The sequence below is a fragment of the Pleurodeles waltl genome, chromosome 3_1, assembly GCF_031143425.1.
Source record: "Pleurodeles waltl isolate 20211129_DDA chromosome 3_1, aPleWal1.hap1.20221129, whole genome shotgun sequence".
In the NCBI taxonomy this organism is placed as follows: Eukaryota; Metazoa; Chordata; class Amphibia; order Caudata; family Salamandridae; genus Pleurodeles; species Pleurodeles waltl.
In genome coordinates this window covers 1174693320-1174713824 of record NC_090440.1, presented here as the reverse complement: position 1 = coordinate 1174713824, position 20505 = coordinate 1174693320, and the positions used below count along the sequence as shown (strand labels likewise).

At 48.1% G+C, this 20505-nt stretch overlaps 1 protein-coding gene across 3 annotated transcripts in view; it reads right to left on the bottom strand.

The window, feature by feature from the left end:
• PRDM10 (PR/SET domain 10) overlaps positions 1–20505 on the bottom strand; it is a 905887-nt gene that overhangs the window by 411775 nt on the left and 473607 nt on the right. For all 3 annotated transcript variants that reach the window (XM_069224480.1, XM_069224481.1, XM_069224482.1), the window contains one exon: positions 4546–4893. In XM_069224480.1, coding sequence (XP_069080581.1) covers positions 4546–4893 — 348 coding nt within the window. The remainder of the gene's footprint in view (positions 1–4545; positions 4894–20505) is intronic.

Sequence of the window (20505 nt, the reverse complement as noted above, 5' to 3'; positions counted from 1 at the left end):
AAAGCTATCAACTGCCACCTCTCAATCTTCACTGGCTCACTATGCCACTGGATTCAAGCTAGCCTGACTAATGAAGGATGATACCCTGAAACCGGTTCGAGGATCCCATGGGGAACAGGGTAAATACTGATCTGCATATGGCTGGGTCCAAACTGGGGTGGCATGGTGAGCAAAAGAGTTGATGGATTAAACCCAGATCTGTGACTGGGGTGAATGTTTGATTGGTTCCACATTCCGTCCATCATTTTAATTTGTTTGCTTTTGTCACCCTAAGTGTGCCGTGTATGTCCAGACATGGGTCCCAGTCTCACTATGCCACTGGATTTAAGATAGCCTAGCTGGTAAAGGTTGATACCCTGAAACAGGTCCCAGGATGCTTGTTTCCGGTCCAGGGAGGACCTGGCCTGGCAGTTCGGGCTGGACAGTTCCCATTGGGAATAGAATCAAGTCTGATTTGCACATGGGTGGGTCCAAACTGGGGTGGCATGGTGAGCAAAGGAACTGATGGATTAAACCCAGATCTGTGACTGGGAGTGAATGTGTGATTGGTTCTGCATTCTGTTCATGTGTGTTTGTTTGCATTTGTCACGCTAAGTGTGCTGGGTATGCCCAGACGTGGGTCTTGTGCTCACTATGCCCCTGGATTCAAGCTAGCCTGGCTGATGAAGGGTGATACCCTGAACCCAGTCCCAAGGTGCTTGTTTCCAGTCCAGGGAGGACCTGGCCTGGCAGTTCGGGCTGGACTGTTCCCAGGTGGGCCAGAATCAAGACTGATTTGCATATGGCTGGGTCCAAACTGGGGTAGCATGGTGAGCACAAGAATTGATGGATTAAACCCAGATCTGTGACTGGGGGTGAATGTTTGATTGGTTCCGCATCCCGTCCATCACTCGTGTTTGTTTGCCCAATCACCCACAGCACCAAAAGATTGATGTGGATCCCAGACTCAGCCAGAGACCAGATGCCTCTGATCTCCACTTCTCCTCTGTGGCCACCCCATCCCCGGAGTGACGCATCTGTCACCACTGTCAGATCTGGTTGGGGAAAGGATAGGGATCTATCTGTGACCCAACTACAGTTCAAGCACCAGCACTGTAGATCTTGCGCAGCTCTCTCCAAGATCTGGACCATGTCGGAGAAATTCCCCTGATGCTGCGCCCAGAGGAACTTCAGGTCCCACTGCGGGGTCCGCATATGCTGTCTGGCATGTGACACTAGCAGGATGCAGGAGGCTATGAGTCCGAGCAGCCTCAGAGTCATTCTCACTGAAATACAGATAGAGGTTGAAACATCAGTATCATAGCCTGAATATCCTTGACTCGCCACTCAGGAGGATAGGCCCAAAACTGCGCTATGTCCAGAACAGCTCTGATGAAAGGGAGCATCTGAGAGGGAGTCAGGTGTGACTTCTGCACATTTATAGTGAACCCCAGCGAATGTAGGAGGACTGCCGTAGCCTAAAGTTGGGAGATGACAGTCTGGGGTGAACCCACCTTCAACAGCCAGTTGTCGAGGTAGGGGAAGACTAAAACCTCTGACCTGGGCAGACGAGCTGCGACCACTGCCATCATTTTGGGGGACACTGGTAATGTCAAAGAGGAGCACAGTAAACTGAATATGCTTGTGGTTAACCATGAACTGCAAGTAACGTCTGTGGGCAGGCAGGACGCGAACATGGAAATATGCATTCTGCACATCCAACGCTACCATCCTGTTTCCTAGGTCCAAGGCAGATACGACCTGAGCCAGAGTTATCATTTTGAACTTCTCCTTCTTGAGAAGAGATTGAGGAACCCGAGGTCTAGGACAGGGCAAAAACCCTTGTCCTTTTTGGGCACCAGAAAGTAGTGGGAATAACAACTATGACTTACTTCTAGCTCAGGGACCCCTTCTATGGCTCCCTTGGCCAAGAGAGCCAAAAGAAGTGCCAAGTGATCCTCCGACATCCGATCGTAGGATGGTGGCATGGATGGAGAGGTAGTCTCAAAGGGGAGTAGCCCCTTCAGACTATTTGCAAAACCCACCTGTCTGATGTGACGGATTGTCAGAGGGGCAGGTGGTGGCGAATCCTGCCTCCGACAGGTCCCTGACAGGGAAGCGTCAGAAAGTTTGGAGGCTGCAGCGGAGGAGCAGAGGACTGGGCAGACCGATGGCTCCCAGATCCAGGAGGATGTTGGATCCCACATCCCCGGCCACGCAGAGGCTGGGCAACATGAGCGGCACAGTGGCTGGAGGGAAACGGATGTGTTTGGGTACCCCTTCTGTTGCCACGAAAAGGGGGAAAAGTAGACTGAGGGGGGGGGTGAGGGGCAGCTGCGGGGCCCAAATATCTGACCATAGCCCGGGACTCCTTAAAGCACTTGAGCGCCGAGCCTGCTTCGTCTTTGAAGAGACGGGTGCCATCAAAGGGCATGTCCATAAGCGTGGATTGGACATCCCCCGAAAAGCCACACGTCCTCAACCAAGCGTGGCACCTTAAGGCCACCGTTGAATGCAACTGATCTACCTAGTGAGACGGTTGCATCCAGTCCACATTGTATTGTGAACTTTGTTGCATCTCTCCCATAAGCAACAGCTTGGGAGAGAATGGCCTGGGCCTCCTACAGGACCTGTGGCAGCACCTGTGCAATCGTGTTCCATAAAGTATGGGTGTAAAGGCCCAAAAGGCATGAGGTGTTCATGGACCGCAATGCCAGGCTGGAGGAAGAAAACATCCTCTGCCCAAGCTGCCCAGCTTCTTGGATTACATATCGGGGGTACGGAAAGGAATGTACCAGGAGACGTGTAGGCTTGGATAATCAAGCTCTCAGGGGTCAATGTTGCATAACGAACACTGGGTCATAAGGAGCTGGCTCATGGAGGCGGGTGTTTGTCCTGTTGGCAGGAGCCCGGGGCTGGGTTTGAATCAAGTTCCCAACAGGACATCAGTGAGGGCTTCATTGAAGGGCAAAAGGGGTTCAGAAGAAGCAGCCCCGGGTTGAAGCACCTCAGTCAAGATACTAGTCCTGACTGCCACCAAAGGCAGCTTAAGGACCAGGACCTTGGCCGTCCTTCACACCACCATGCAGAAGGATGCTCCCTCCTTCATAGCCTCTGTAGGGGGAGAAAGCATGTCAGTGTCAGGGGAAGTGTCCTGACCACTGGCTTCACCCAAGTATATATGCCAGTCTATAGGGTCTTCAAGCTGATATTCTAAAGGGCCCAACAACCCCTTCAAGTCCTCACCCATACTCCAGCCCATAAGAATAAGGGTCAGGATCCGAAATAGGGAGAAAGGTCCCTGCTGAAGTCGGAATCAGCGTCGTGTGACATCGGTCGGCTTTGTGTTGGAGTCGGGAATGAAGATGGGGTTGACACCGACAGTGGGCATAGGAGGCGTCGGAGTGTTGACGTCATAACCATCATTAGGGAAGGTCAAGATGGCATGACCATCGCTGGTTCGGATCCGGGAACAGATGCCTGGGTCCACCCGGGAGCCGAGGCCGAAGCTGCCAGTGAAGAACCCAAGGGGGCCCCTGTCGACTCCATGGAGCCTGAAGGCACTTCAGCAGAGTCAGACTGCCCAAATATGAGGCGCATGGCCTCATAGAAGTCACGTAATTTGGCAGAGGTCACTCCGGCTCCCAAAAACTCTGGAAGGAGCAGAGCCGACCCAGAAGCAGGCTCCAAGGACAGAGACCTAGAGAGACAGTGCTCCTTATCCAGCGGCAGCTGACGGATGGGGTGAAGTCAAAGAATGCTTGTTCTGCTTTGACTTTTTCTTATGCCTCGACTTACCCGATCGTCCCGGGGACTTGAAATGGGATGATGAAGAATGGGGGCTCCATGACCGTTCTTGTGATCTTCCTCTTGACTGTGAGCGGGAGCAATGTGGAGCCGAGCCCTGGGCCGCAAGTAGCTCTAGGGACCGTTCCTCCAAGCTTTAAGATTCATGGTCCGGCACTTGGAGCACAACTTCAAGTCGTGGTCACGCTCCAAACACCACAAACACATGAGGTGCAGATCCATCAAAGACATCATCTGATGACAGGAGTCACAGGGTTTGAACCTGGTCTTCCATGATGACATGTCGATGCACCAGAAGTGTCAAAAAAGCTTTGACAAAAAAATCAAAAAGTCCAGTCAAAAAGTGACTGTAGGGTTAGCTCGTCTTCAGATCTGTGTGTGGCTGGCACAGAAAGAAAAGAACTGTCATCCACGTGCCAGGGTGGCATCTATATAGTTCCCACGACATCATAACCGGTGCAACTGATGCCGACGACGGATGCAAAGCTGACTGACGCCACCTACAGGGGTACTGGTAGAGAAAAACTTCTGGCTCCTGACTGACGCCTGGGGGAAATTCTAAGATAAGGAATCTGCAACTAGAAGTCTATATCAGATTTTACATATTTTTTTATAGTTGATCATCAATATGCTAAGACATTCTTCCCCAATAGTCATTTGAAACAAACGGGAAAGGTTGGTGGATTTGTATGAGTGAAACAGAATTTCACTCATGAAAACCCTACTTCTTACGTAAACAACAGTTTTTTTAACTCCTACCTGGATGAAATCCGAAAACCGCCTTTTGCACGTAGGGCAGGTGAAGTAGCCATCACTGACATGAATCACAACATGATCCTTCAGCATATCCAAGCGATCAAAAGAGTCTGGGCAGAAGATGCATGAATAAGTCTTCTGCTCTAGGTGATATTTCATATGATTGTCCAGGGAGGTACTGCTGATGAAACCTTTGTTGCAGATATCGCATGTCAGAGGACAGTTGCCGTCCCGGCCATGGAAGCGCAAGTGTTGGTCTAGCTTCTCCTTCTCACGAAATGCCTTCCCACACTGCAGGCATTTGAATGGACGATACGACTTCCGGATAAAGAGATGCTGCAGAGCTGCATTCTGTAAAATAAAAACACATTAACAAAGAATGGAGGCATATAGGTTGTAGTGCACTATTCACATGTCTGAATGTACCATACCCAGAGTTAGAGGTGAAATAGACGTGGGGTGCATCAGCATAGTGTTTAAATGTACCACCACGGAACACAAAAATAGTAGAACAAATAGGGTGCATAGGTAGTTGATTACGACTCAGGGACTGAATAAGATATACAGTATAGAAATATAAATATAAAATATAAAAATCGTGGTACGCTGGCAGAGTGATGTAATGTCTCTGGCATGATTAGCAGGATCTGAAGTTGTGACGTGGAATACATTAATACAGCGCTTCATTATGCAAACAAGATTTAGCAATTGTATATCGCGCTCAGAAGGCATTGGAAGAGTGTTGCAATATTGTAGCACTGCCTTTTAGGGTTAAATTACATTAGAATGCGGGAGTCACTTGCGGAATGCTTGAGTGTTTTAAAAGCGTTTAGCTCGATAAGAAGTGGGGTGCACTGGCACATTCCTGTGATGTCCCTAGCATGAACTTTTCATGGACGCATTATTATATTACAATGTGGGATTCTTTCCACAGTGCTTGCTTCTAGGTCTCAGTAATAGACTGAATGGCTTGCAGTACGGTATCAGCTTACAATGCGTCTAAGTACGTTTTTTAAAATATAATAATATGGTGGGTGCAGTAATGCTGGCAGTGTCACGGATTAACAGAAGCAAAGTACACCTGAATGCGGGGACATATTAGCAGGGTACTGCGAGGGACCTGGCACAGACCAGTAAAGTACACCACTTTCAGATGGTAGAGTGCTCTAATGTGCCAGGATTTGCTAAGCAACAGGTCAGCCGACTATGGGAACACTCCCATCACGGACCAGTAGGGGTGCATCGCAGCAGAGGCTACTGTCACAGAGCTGCAATTACCCCTGACTGCACTAGCAGAGGTATCGTGCTTTAAGAACGAGTGGGCGGACAGAATGGCACAACGGTGAAGGGATAGGCAGACTACAGGAGTGTGCCCAAGTTTAGGTTTTGCTGCACATTGGCAGTGATGGTGTATGCATGGAACAGACAAATAGTGAACCTAACCAGGAATCAGCAGTTACGAGTAAAAATGTTAGTAATGCGGCAAGAACGGATTTGAAAGGAGTGGCTTTACACATTATGATGTAGGCGCGCTAGTGGTGCAAGTTGGAAAGATGTAAGAGCAACTGGGACAGTTACAATATCTGTATCGTAACCTGTGTCGCGTGTTTGCTGCATTCAACGTTAAAAAAAAATTATGAAAAGAAAATGTGATGAAAGCTCCATATTCTTAACAGAAGCAGAGAGCAACGTACAAATACACAACTCTGAATTCCAAACTTTTAATTAGCTTTTAGCAAGATTCGGAGAAACTTTCTTCTCTCATGCACCCAAGCGGCATTTCTGCAGCCCAACACGACTTCAAACCTCCATCACGAGGTAACACAAGCAAAAATGTGTCTGCTCCAAAAGCTGGAATGGATGAAATTCTCATATGGTCATGATCGGTTTGGGAGCCAGACGACTGGGAGTTTGGGGAAAAAAAACGAAAATATCCATGCACAGAAAGCAGAATCCTACCTGCAACTCCAACTAAGCCGGCAGCGCAAGAAGAGAAAAAGAGATGTGGTTACGAACCCTGACTAGATCCCCAAATTCTGCGCTTATAACCCCCCCCCATCCCCCAAACACACCCCTTCCCCCCCCAGTTCTGTCGCTAAGTCTTTGTATAGTCATGTAGACCTCTGTAATAGTGGACAAGCTGGCACCGGTGGGCGTGTGCCCATTTTTGTACTGAGATGAATACAAATTCTGCATGATTACGTTTTGCAGTCGCTCTTGCCAGCAGCTATTTGCCGATGGTAACGGCGAGGGAAAACTGTTTCCAAGAAGCTGTAATGCGACTACAGATAAATGGGTGCAAAAACTGGTTGTCTGTTACTTTCTATTTTTGCTCTGATCGGTAAATCGGCAGCAAAACACTGCAAGCACCGGTCACACTCTAATTGTGCGCGTGTGTTTTGGCAACCGTTCTAACAAATAGGTTTTAAAGGACCCACACCAGTCTAGTCTGCAGGAAGACACGCCAATTTATAACAATCCACTCTCACTCTGTACTCATCTGATTTTCTCTGGCGACACCGATCGACGGCAAACCTGCATCCACAACTGCAAATATTATCCACATGGGGAAAGACACACTGAAACAGTTCCACCCAATTAGGGGGAAGTGCAAGATAGAAATTAATGGATGGATGAACCAGTGAATGAATAAAGGACCCACTACAGTGCTGAACCGCCTCCGTGATAGGCGTCTGCACAGAGTGATGGATAAAAATTGACAAAAAACTGTGAGAGCAAGTTACATTCCTCAAGTCACATCTGTGCGGTCTGGCCTTGAACCACACTTCCCCTGTCCCTTCTCTAACCATGTCACTCTCCGTTTGAAACATGGAACGAACCAGAGACAGTGCATGAACTGAATACCATCGATCACTGAAGAGTCCCAGCTCCTACAATATCTCAGTGTCTTAACATTTACCCTTCCTGGTTATACCAGACTTCTCCAGTAAAGCTGCAGGGACAACAGAAGAAGACCATGAAGATCAGAGACCTGGGGAATGACTGCTCTACTTAAGCAGCTCCTCTACCGCCCATCAACTTCTGTTCCTTTTCTGGAGCGCCTTTTTTCCTACATATGCTACTCTTCTGAACAAGGGATATCCTCATTTGGCTGTAGCCCTCTCTTGACTCATCTTGCACTACAGCCAACTCCAACTCCAGGTCATAAACGCCATCAAGGCATGCAAACACAAAATTCTGTTATTCCCACTTTACAGATTAGCTCACGTGTCCTTCCAGTACACCTTTTCCCTTGCTACCTTTCTTCACAGCTGTATACCTTGCTTCATCATCATAAAGTATGGCCACAATTATATTAATGACTGAATATTATGATATGCTACGAGGTATTTGCATAGTGGAGCGTTTGCAAATTAATTAGCTTCTTGGTGCTTTATGCACACATCGGCCTATGGTTGTGATTCAAAGAGCGGATCTACAACTAAAGTGCACTGGATGACTTTACCTTTAACAATACAACAAACACTAAGTGGGTCAGCCAGGGGTAATGTGGCATCCGTACCGCCAACAGGCTGGCAGTATGGAGACCCGTATTACGACCGCAGCGGTAGCGCCGCGGTCGCACCACCGGGGCCGGCGGTTTCCCACCGTTTTAGCCCCGGCGGTGATAATCCGCCAGGGCAGCGCTGCCCTGGGGATTATGACTCCCCTACCGCCAGCCTATTTCTGGCAGTTTGCACCGCCAGGAAGAGGCTGGCGGTAAGGGGTGTCCTGGGGGCCCCTGCACTGCCCATGCCACTGGCATGGGCAGTGCAGGGGCCCCCTAACAGGGCCCCATGCAGCTTTTGCAGACAGTGAAAAGCGCAACGGGTGCTACTGCACCCGTCGCACGGCCGCAACACCGCCGGCTCCATTAGGAGCCGGCTCCTATGTTGCGGCCTCATCCCCGCTGGGCCGGCGGGCGTAAACTAGGTTTGCGCCCGCCGGCCCAGCGGGGATGTTGTAATGGGGTCCGCTGTAGTGCGGCTGCATTGGCGGCCGCACGGCGGTTACCGCTTGGCGAGCGGCGGTAGCCGCCCGCCAAGCTTGTAATGACCCCCTAAATGTCACTAAGCATGCTGATTATCAATTAAATTTAATAATACACTATGCAGAAAAATAGAGACTCCTCGGGCAGTATAGCTTTGGGTTCCTACTGTACACCAAATCACTAGTATATCAACATCCACCAAAAGGAGGGTGGGCACTGTACTCTTATCTTATGGCCTAAGCAATCAGAAACATTACAAAATTGATATACTACATATATTTTGAGGGTTGAATTTCTAGCCACTTCCTCCAGCTTCAACCGGCCAACTTCTTTTTTAATTCAGTTTTTATTAACGTTTCCAGGTAATAAACAATTCATATAACATTGTTAAAAGTACTCAAACTCTGTATGTATCAGGCGCCCAATGAGGGCGTACAAAAAGTTGCAAATAAGTGCGTATCAGAGCAGATAGTGAGCATTAATTATGGCAACATAATTGATAGCAAACATCCCACTCCCTAAGAAAACCAAACTCCGTTGATGAGAGTCCCTAAATCCATATATGAAATCATCTTTCGGCATTGTATGGGTTACCATAGCAGGCAAATGGCTTAGGGATGTACTGAGTTAAGTGGTCATGCTGTGGAGACAGGGTGACAGTGAGCCTGCGCATGATAGGCATGAATTGCGGCAACTGAGGAAGCACCAGCTGTCACGGTTCGAAGTTTCCAAGTCGCCTCAAGTCTCAGACAGAATCATACTAGTGCTAGGGGCAAAGTCGGCAGACATGATATCTGTATAATCGTGTTTTTGGGTATTGGGGTATGCCCTTTCTCCCCCTGGGGTGTGGACGAGTCAGGGCCAGCCTAGGGCGGTCTAGTGTCATCCTTATCCCACTCATGGACTGTAATCATTGTATCTGCCCATTTGTCGGAGATGATTTTCTTGCGTCATCCCCTGTATTCCTCTCGCCACAGGGCCTTATACTCTAAATCAGCTCAGTATGTCATGTCTCTTCCATACCCTCACCGTAGATTTCAGTGATTTGCAATGTATACCGAGTGCCCTCTTTGCCACCAGTAACTCCAAATCTATGAATTTTCGAGTCAACTTTGGCAGTTTTCAGTCTAGGGTGGACGTCCAGTAAGCAGCCATCTGCAGTGTGGAAGTTGTCACAACCTGTCATTCTTGAGAGTTACCCCATTATTATGGCCCAGTCTTGCTGGATCTTGGGGCATATTTAGAACATGTGCTGGAAATCGGCGTGTGGCACTCGGCATCTAGGATAATGAGCGTGTGCTGTGTAGAAATTATGATTGAGTGCGTATGGTGTGAGGAAGGCCATATAAAGAACATTACATTTCATAATTTTAAATCAGCCTTTGTGCGATACCATGTGAGGGTAGCTCAGGACTTTTAGCCATTCTTTGTAAGCTGCACCCTAGCATGGTTTTCCATCTTTTAGAGAGCATGTAGGTCCTCCCCTCTGTGCTCTAGTAGGACTCTGTATATCTATGTGATCATGCCGCACTCTGGTCCATTTGTGCTTACTGTCTGCACCAGTGGTCTATTATTCCTACAATATGAATTATAATTTAAACATAGAAATACAACGAAGTCCATGTACAATCTCAAGGTACAATGTATTTATTAATAAGCGATCTTCCAGAAAAAAATAGGAAACAAGAGTCAAAACAAAAGGAAACGCAAATGACTTTCAGCACATTTAATGAAATTAAGAACAGAAAATACAAAAACATAATTTGCTAATTGTTCAGCAAGTATCAGTACAAAATCACACATTGTGAATAATGATCGCAGCATTATACAGTTAACCAATATCCAAACTCAGGCACGTGAAACTGACACAATACAATATACTAATATGTGTCAAATCCGGTTAGTACCAATACTCATACAAAGAACTAATTTCAGATTATTAGATGAGTTAAGGCACAGCTGTTGACATTTCGATCCCCTAGGAGCAAATTGCATGGGATCATCATTAGGACCCAACAATGGTGCCTTAGCATAATATGTACACTACAAGGAATACAGGGGGGAAGGGAGGGCACAAACAAACAAAAGATTAGTAAGGGGCAATAAATAAGCCACAATTAAAGCAAAAAGGTAAAAAAATATATCAAATAAGTAATACAGTTGCCAAATTTGAGAAGTGACATCGAAGTTACTCCTGAAGTGACACAGCAACCATGCAGCACACAACATCATGTGAGGAAGTTAAAAAGTGATAAGTGTCCAGGGATAGTGAGAACATGAAATAGTGCCGACCACTTACTTGAGATACAAGCCAATTACTAGCAAACGGAATTTAGCATTCATAGAGCGAAAGAAAGGGAATATACTATCTGCTGTGTGAGAGTGGTGAAAATACACTTAGAACAAAAAGGAAAATAATTAATCCTGAATAATACAAGGTACCGCAAAGGTAATGTGGCATGCAACTAGTACCTCAAGGACTACCTAGCCACTGTATAGTGCAAGGCAAGGAGCCAAATAGTGCAGGAACCGAATAGAGGAACCTGTGGGGGGGCATTAGCCATGGTGAATCTGACTGTAAACATGGAAATCACAAGCATTGTGCTTCAGGGAAGAGCCCCCCCTTACTCACCATTAAAGTAACTCCTATTCTGAAAACCGTTGAGTACGCATACTATAAAAATAATAAAATAATAGCTGTGGTGCGTAAAAGGTGAGGATGCATTTATAAATAACGGATGTTCCACAATGGAGGACGATATGACCGCTCTCAAGGCCCAAGTCTCCGCACTGACCACCCGCACTTCAGAACTGCACCGGAGAGCTGAGGACGCTGAAAACAGGTCGAGGCGTAACAACCTTCGTGTGGTGGGCCTTCCTGAAACCACAATAGAATCGTCTCTGGCGGGGTACCTGGAGGACTGGTTCCGCTCCTGGATGCCGGCGGATCGTCTCACGCCATGGTTCGCGATCGAGCGAGCCCACAGGGCCCTTCAGTCGAAACCCCCACCGGGCTCCCCACCCAGGTCAGTGATACTTCGTCTCTTCAATTTTAAAGATAGGGACGCAGTGCTACAGGAGGCACGCTCTAAAGGAGACCTTGTCTACGACGGGACGAAGGTCCTCCTCTTCCCTGACTACACACGGGAGGTACAGCAGCAACGCCGCTCATTCACAGAGGTGAAGCAGAAATTGAGATCGATGAGCATTCAATATCGCCTTCTATTTCCAGCGCAGCTCCGGGTGGTCCACAACAACAAAACTTACTTCTTTGATCGGCCAGCCGCGGCCTGGACCTGGTTAACAGAGGAGATTCCCTTGGGTCCCTACAGAGAAGGATCTCGACTCCAACAAGAAACAATGCCGAACCACCAGAGGGGGCAGCAGTCTGATCGATGCCGCCACACCCGTTCTAGGCGACGCAAGATGCACCGCAGATCCCACTCGGGTTCCCCCCCTGGGGCCCACCAGACAGAACCGCGGAGCCCACGATGGATGGGAGACTCCGAAGATGCCCCCAGAGACCGGGATACTCAAGATACAAAACAGGCACGGTCTGGGTCTCTAGAGGACACGGACCTATCTCGCAGCCCGGTACTGTGATCTCACGGAGAGATCCCCAGACAAAAGAACCACTTTGCTAGGCTGATGGCAGCTATATCAGACGTAGGACTAACATCGTCAATTATGCTCTTGAACTTGATCTGACATCAAGGAGGGGTCCACCACCACTGCTACCCTATTAGTTGATGTTTCGCCTCACCAGTTTTAAAAGGGAGGTGCAACACATGGGTGACAGATGCTTCTGGGGGGAAGTATGGGGTGGGGCGGGAGTTGGGGGCCAAGGGAGTTTTGGCCTGGTTTCAAAGGCAAACGTTATGGTTTTTATGTTACTGTCATGTTTGGGTTTTTCATTTAAGGCACAGAGCAGGGACAGTAGAGACTTAACCGACATAGCAGTGACCCACGCCCCGCGACGACATGGGCGAAATAGGGGTCCTCGGTTATCCCCAGGCCCAGAAACAAGAAATATTGACAGACACCACAGGACCTTTCCAAACACCCGCCCACCATGACTCAAACACAGGTGATCTCATGGAACGTCAATGGCCTCCTAGACAAAATTAAGCGTACTGCAGTGTTCACCTTCATACACCGACATCGTCCGGGAATACTCCTGCTGCAGGAGACACACCTCCTGGGGGACCCACTGCCCCTTCTTGACCCGCAGGGGCTTCGACAGGGTATATCACACCGGATTCATGCGCGGATCCCGGGGGGTAGCCATACTACTGCACCGTACATTCCCCATGACAAACATCCAGGTGCGGAGGGACCGGCAGGGACGATATGTGGCCATCACCGGCAGGATCGAGGGAGTCACAATTAATATAATCAGTGTTTATGCTCCTCCTCCACTGGTTCGAAGAACCCTTGACGATCTTACTAAACTACTCGCAGACCTTCCGCCCGGGCTTACGATGGTGGGGGGAGACTTTAATGCAACCCCAGATCCGGCCCTGGACGGTGCCGGTCTGATCTCTGTATACAGACAGGTGGCAGCGGCGGGAATCACAAGATGGCTCTCCGCAATGGGGCTCTGACGCCTGGCGGGTGTGGCACCCAAGGCAGCGACAATTTACTTACACTTCAGCAGCCCAGGGGTCACATTCCAGAATCAACCTGGTGCTGCTCCCGAGCATGGACTGCACAGCCCTCTCTCATATTGAGATATTAGCGAGGGGAGTCTCTGACCACGCCCCACTTCGGTTTGTCGTGGGTCCCGCCCGATCTCAATCCCGTCCCATGTGGCTCTTAAATGCCTCGTACCTCCAAGATAGGAATTACACTGAACAACTGCGACAGGCGCAGCGAGATTACTTTGCAATGAATGAAGGGTCAGTAGCCTCAGTGGGTACCCTGTGGGCGGCGAGTAAGGCGGTACTAAGGGGCACAGCTAAAAACTTGATACGGAAACAAGAACGAGCGCGAGCCCAACACATCGAACAATTAGAGCTCCGTGCAATGGAGCTTGAAAGCAAAAACATAACAGATCCAAATGACAAAACGGAATGACAACTAATCCTAATCCGGGAGGAGATACGGGACCGGTCCCTGGAGGCGGCGAAACACCTGTGGAGAGCCACCACGGCGAAAGTCTATGGGTGGGGGGACGAATCTGGGAAAATGCTATATTGGCTGGTGTCTCGCCACCATGCCTCCAGGATTATCCCGTAAATCTATGACGGGGAGGGAAGCCCTGTGGTAAAACACCCGGAAATAGCGAACGCCTTTGCCAGGTACTACCAAGCGCTGTATCAAAAGTCTGCCTTGGTTGACCTGGAGCAGGCTCGACGCATGCTAGACGAGAGGTTCCCCTCCCGCGGTAGAAATGCAGATTTTGGACGAAGCTATTAATGCGGAGGAAATAGGAACAGCCATATCGACATTAGGTGCCGGGAAAACACCGGGACCCGACGGGTTCCCCTCTGAATACTATAAAGCTTTCAAAGAAGATGTAACACCATATTTGCTAAAGCTCTTTACAGAGGTTGAAAAGGGTGGATCCTTCCCCCGAGAACTAGATGCCGCCACCATTGTGGTGCTCCCTAAATCCCAACCCCCCTCACTGCACTGCGGTGATTATAGACAGATATCACTGATCAACACTGAAGTAAAAAAAATTGCTGCTATCCTCGCTACCCGTCTAAAAAGAGTTTTGCCACAACTGATCCACCCAGATCGATGTGGATTCATGGCGACTCGCAGTACCCGACACTGTATTCGTCGCTTACACGTGGCATTGGCCGAATGTCACCGGTTACACCAGGACCTTGCCCTTTTTACTCACAGATTTTGAAAAGGCCTTCGACTCAGTGGATTGGGGCTTTCTTTTCTTAGTGCTTCAACGCGCAGGCTTAGGTCCAAAGTTCTGTCGTCTGGTTCAAGCACTATATGCTAATCCCACAGCCCGCGAGCAGGTTAACAGAATTTTGTCCCCAACTTTTGAAGTTCAACGGGGCACACGACAAGGATGCCCCTTGTCTCCCCTTCTGTTTACCCTGGCCATTGAGCCTCTAGCCCAGATGATCAGGGCGGACCCGGTGTACCGCGGGTGGAAATGGGGTCGCTCCCAAGAGGATAGGATAGCGCTATACGCCGATGACGTTCTGCTATACATGGAGGACCCCAGTACAATGGGCCCACGTAGCCTTTGCCTTCTACGGCGCACCTTCTAGGTGTCAGGATTAAAGATGAACCCCCACCAAATCAATACTGATCCCGCTGGCTAGTTCACGTGAATGCTTTGACTGGCAAGACACAATACCGCTACGTCAACTCAGCTTCAAATACCTGGGCGTCTGGGTGTCCATCCTACCTGAATTAGCAGCGTTATTGACACCGCTATTGACCCGCATCAGGTCAGACCTGCAGAGATGGCAAACCTTGCCGCTGAATGTAATGGGCCGAGTGGCCCTATACAAGATGATGATCCTGCCAAGGCTCCTATATATCTTTCAGAATTTCCCCCTACCAATTCCTCACTCCTGGTTTAGAGCTCTCGAAAACGCCACGGGCCAGTTCCTGTGGAAAGGCGCCAGACGCCGAGTAGCGACCCACCACTGTCGGAGAGGGACGTATGACGGGGCCTAGGTGCCTCAGACCCCTATTTGTACTATCTAGCCACCCAGCTAATAGTGATTCACGACTGGTATAATGGGAGATGGGGTGACCCGGCGTACCGAGTGGAGCTGGAGATCCTGGGGTTCCCGCATATCCTGGGAATACTGTATGGAAGGCCCCTCCCCCGGGATATGGAGGACGTAACCAGAGCAGTCTTCTTGGCATGGCGCGCAGCTTTAAGACATACCCGATGGAACGCCATTATCACACACCAGGACCCCACTATGGACAGGGAAATGGCTAAGCGCGACTGCGTCATTAGAGGGGTTCACAGATTGGGACCGGCTGGGCATTTCCTTGGTAGGTGATTTATGGAAGGGTGAAACTATGAAGTTTTTTCACGACCTGCAGGTAGATTTCCATCTAGCCCAGACACAGTTCTTCAGATATCTTCAGCTCAGACATGCCCTGAGGGTCCACTTACCGACCGCCGGCCTCCTGACGGAATTTAGCCCACTTGAGGCTAAACTACTTATGGGCAGCCTGGAGGGGAAAGGTGTCTCCCAAATATATAAAATGCTGAACTCCATTAGAGCTAGATGGGAGTCATGGGTGGGGGCCCTGGAAGAATTGGGGTGGAGGGAGGCCCTGATGGTGCCTAGGGAACTGGCAGTATCAGTTAGACTCCGCACAGTGAAATTCTATTACCTACATGGAGCTTACCTATCACCATCTAGACTACACCGTGCGGGCTTGAGCCCCTCTGCCCAATGCCCAGGGTGTGGGGACGGTCCAGCTGATTTCTTCCATATGGTCTGGTCCTGTCACGTGATACAGATATTCTGGGGCGGGGTGTTCCGAGAGGTTGAGACTGCCCTAGGACGGGAGGTTCAAAGGTCCGCAAAGCTGGCCCTGCTAGGGGTGATGGAAGAGATGGGAGGACCACGGGCGAAATGAGCCTTGGCCGCCACAGCCATGCTGGTTGCCAAAAGAGACATTGCTGCTGCCTGGATCTCCCCTGAAGGCCCGTCAGTTCGAAAATGGAGGAAAGGTGTTGACTGGTGCGCAAACTAAGAGAAAGTGGTATATGACTCCAGAGGCTGCCCCCAGAAATTTGAGAAAATCTGGGGAGGATGGATGGTTGTATGATTACAGAGTGGACAGAGAATATAAGCATGGCTGTGGTAATGGAACTTACACTGAATGTCCCTTTTTGGGCCATGCTTACGTCCAAACATTGTCGTCTATGGTTGCCTGTCACTAAAATGTATTACACTGTAAATGTCCGCTGCTCTGCCTATTTGCTTTACCTGAAGTTTTCTATGCTTCTTAAAACAATAAAAATTTGTTTATCACAAAAAATAAAGGATGAGTGCTGAAGCCTAAGTAATTCACAGCTTTTCGTATCCAGTGTAGCATGCAATCAGTGCACCAAAAGTTACCTTGCTGCTGTATAGCAAAAAATTTAAGCCTGGTGAATTATCCTGCAAGAGGGAATAGCCAAGAGGGATACATGCTTAATCGTGGCAATTGCTAACATATCACCCGAGGAAAGATCAGTGGTACTCACCGACAGAACAATAGGTGCCTGGCCCATAAGTCTCAGTTTGCAATCAGGGATGGACAAGGGGAAGTGCGAGCACAGTTAAATACTGGGGCCTTGAAACTAAGGACGGCCACAGAGCTGCAGAGTCATATTAAAAACAGTAACCACCATCTTGAACAGTGTGGGCATAACAGTAATGGGTTACTGTCTATAAATTAAAGCAACATACAGGACACCAATTAGTCAAGGGAGACGCTGATACCATAATATAAACATCAACCGTATTGCAAATAAATTGAGGAACGCCATATAATCATGCGACTGCCTGTGTATTGCATGCACAGTGCCATTTTCATCCAAGGGAGTTGGGGGTTAGTTGTCACCAGAAGGCCACATAGAAACCCTCTCTAAAACACTGGTTGCTAGGGATTATCTACTCAAACTTGTGAAACGCTCTACGAAGAGGGCTTGGTACCGTCCTTGTGACATATTATTACCTCCAAAAGATAAAACAAATAAGGAACATTTGGTCTGTGTGACAACTTTCTCCCATATTTCTATCTAATTCAAAATGTATTTTAAAGCACTGGCTGATTTTCAATGTGTGGGGTCTATGCATTGAATGTCCGCTCTTTGCATTTCGCAAAAGTAAGAACTTAAAAGATCATTTGGTGAGGGCCAACCTCTCTCTCAGTATAACTGGAAACACATTGCATGATGTTTGGGGCATAACCCCTTTAGTGGGATATTTTAAGTGTGGACAGTGTAGCGTTTGCCAATTTATAATTGAATCCAAAGAATTTTGGTATGGTGACACTAAATATTCTTACGTGATTTTTCAAATTGTAATACTACGAATGTCATCTATGAAATTGTCTGTCCTTGCAAACTGATCTACATCGGACAAACAACATTAATAAATCGTATACGCAATTGGCAACATAGAAGCCGCCCAAGATGCAATGGCTCCAACACCCCGCTTGTGGACCATGTTGTGTCAAATAGACATATGGAGAATGACCTACGCTGGCAAGTGATCACTGTCATCAAGCTACCACACCCAGGGAAGCGGACACTGCCGCACTTCTCAACAAGGAGGAACTTAGATGGATTTTACATGAACAGTTTTTATACTGGACTTAATCGTATGGAAGACTGGTCTGCACTGGTTCAATTATATTATCAACCTATGATACTCACTTTGGTTTAACCATCACAACCACCTCCCTTGCATGAAAACAGCACTGTGCATGCAATACACAAACGGCGACGCTATGCATGTTTTTTCCTCAAATAACACACACAGGAGCTTGAATTATTATATGGAGTTCCTTGACCTCAATTCTTTTGCAATACGGTTGACATTTATATTATGGTATGGAGTCTCGCTTGACTAATTGGTGTCCAGTAAGTTACTTTACTTATAGACAGTAATTCATTACTGTTATGCACATGTTGTTCAAGATGGAGGTTACTGTTTTCAATACGACCCAGCAGGTCTGTAGTTGTTGTTAGTTTCATTGCCCCAGTATTTAATCCCTGTGCTCGTACTTCCCTTCGTACATGCCTGGTTGCAGACTAGGATTTGTGGGACTGGCACCTTTTGTTATATCAGTGAGTACAGCTGATCCTTCCTCGGGGTGATATGCTTGCTATGATTAACCATGTATCCCTCTTGGCTATTTCCTCTTGCAGGATAATTCACATGATTTATGCTTTTAGAAATACAGCGGTGAGGTAACTTTTGGCGCACTGATTGCAGGCTACACTGGATACATGGAGCTGTGGATTACTTAGGCTTCTGCACTCGACCGTTATTTACAAATGCATCCTCACCTCTTACACACCACAGCTATTATTTCATCCTTTTTATAGTATGCATACTAGCCGGTTTTCAGACAAGGAGCCGCTTTAGTAGTGAGTAAGGGGTCCTCTCACCTGGAGCATAAGGCTTGTGATTTCCATATTTACAGTAGGATCCATCATGGCTATTTCCGCTTGCAGGCTCCTCCATTCGGTGCCTACACTATTCGGCTCCTTGCCTTGCGCTATACAATGACTCGGTAATCCTTGAGGCACGAGTTGCATGCTGTATTACCTTCGCTGTACTTTGTATTATCCAGGATTGATTCTTTTTATTTCTGTTATAGGTGTTTTTCTTTCGCTCTACGAATGCTAAATTTGGATGCTAGTAATTGGCTCATATCTCTAGTAAGTGGTCAACACTATTTCGTGTTCTCCCTATCCCAGGATACCATACCACTTTCACTTCCTCACATGATTTTGTGTGCTGCACGGTTGCTGTATCACTTCAGGAGTAACTACGACATCACTTAAAAAATTTGGCAACTCAGTTTTACTAATTTAATGTATTTTGTACTTTTTTGCTTTTATTTGAGCTTACTTATTGCCCCTTAGTAATCTTTTGTTTGTCTGTGTCCCCCTAAGCCCCCTAAAGTCCCCCGCATTGTTCCTTTCAGCGTACATATCATTATTCTCAGGTACCATTGTTGGGTTCTGATAATGATCCCAAGCAATTAGCTCCTAAGGGATCGAAACATTGACAGCTGTACCTTAACTCATCTAATAGTTTGAAATTGGTTCTTTGTTTGGGTACTAATCGGATTTGACACATAGTACAAGTTACTTACCTTCGGTAACAAAATATCTGGTAGAGACATATTCTTGTTGCAGATTCCTTACCTTAGAATTTTCCTCCGGGCGTCAGACTGGATCCGGAAATTTTTCATCAAGTAATACCCTTGCGTGTCGGTAGGTGGCATTGGTCGACTCCGTAGGCGTCGTGGTCGCTATGATGACATCGGGTATAGTACATAGATGCTGCCCTCGCGCAGTGACGGCAGTTGTTTTCTTTCTGTGCCACGCACTGATCCGGAGAAGAGCTACCCTGGCTAATTTTTGGCCGAATTTGACAGTTTTGTCGAGTTTTTCCTGTGCGACTTTGGTGCGTTGAGGATGTCCCTGAAGACCGGGTTCAGGCCTTGTGAGGACTGCCATCAAACGATGTCGGTGATGGATTCTCATTGCGTTTGTCTGTGGTGCCTCGAGCGTGACCACGACCTGAAGTCGTTCTCCGAGTGCCAGGCCATGCACCCGAAGGCTTTGAGGGAGCAGTTCCTAAAGCTAATGGCAGCCTGGCACTCGACTCCGCATAGGTCCGGGTCTCGTTCGAGAGGAAGGTCTCGAGATCGGTTGTGGAGTCACCACCACTCATCTTCTTCTAAATCCTCGGGTCAAGGTAAGAAGAAGAAGAAGTCGAAGAAGTCCCATCGCTCTCCGACTTCACCCCGTCGCTTGGCCGACACGACACGGGAAGAGCATCCACGCAATAGGCCTTGGCGTTCTACCTCAATCGTATTAAAGATTTCCGGGTGGACGATCAACTCTTTGTTGGATATGTGGGTGCGAAAAAAGGGAAGGCGGTGCATAAGCATACCATCTCTTGATGCTTCTTTGCATCAAAATGTGCTACGCTTAGGCCAAAAAGCAACCTCCTGAAGGCTTGCGTGCTCATTCCCTCAGAGCAACTGCTGCTTCCACTGTGTTAGCACGCAGAGTTCCTGTTCTGGATATCTGCCAGGCAGCTACGTGGGCGTCCCTGCACATGTTTACTAAGCACTACTGCCTGGACAGTCAGATCCATTGAGACGGCTATTTTGGTCGTTCGGTCCTACAGGACTTTCTAGAATGATCTTGGTTCGCAGCCCACCACCGAGGATGGCATTGCTTTGGTATGTATTCTAGGGTAAGGAGTCTGCAACTAGAAGTCTTTATCAGATGT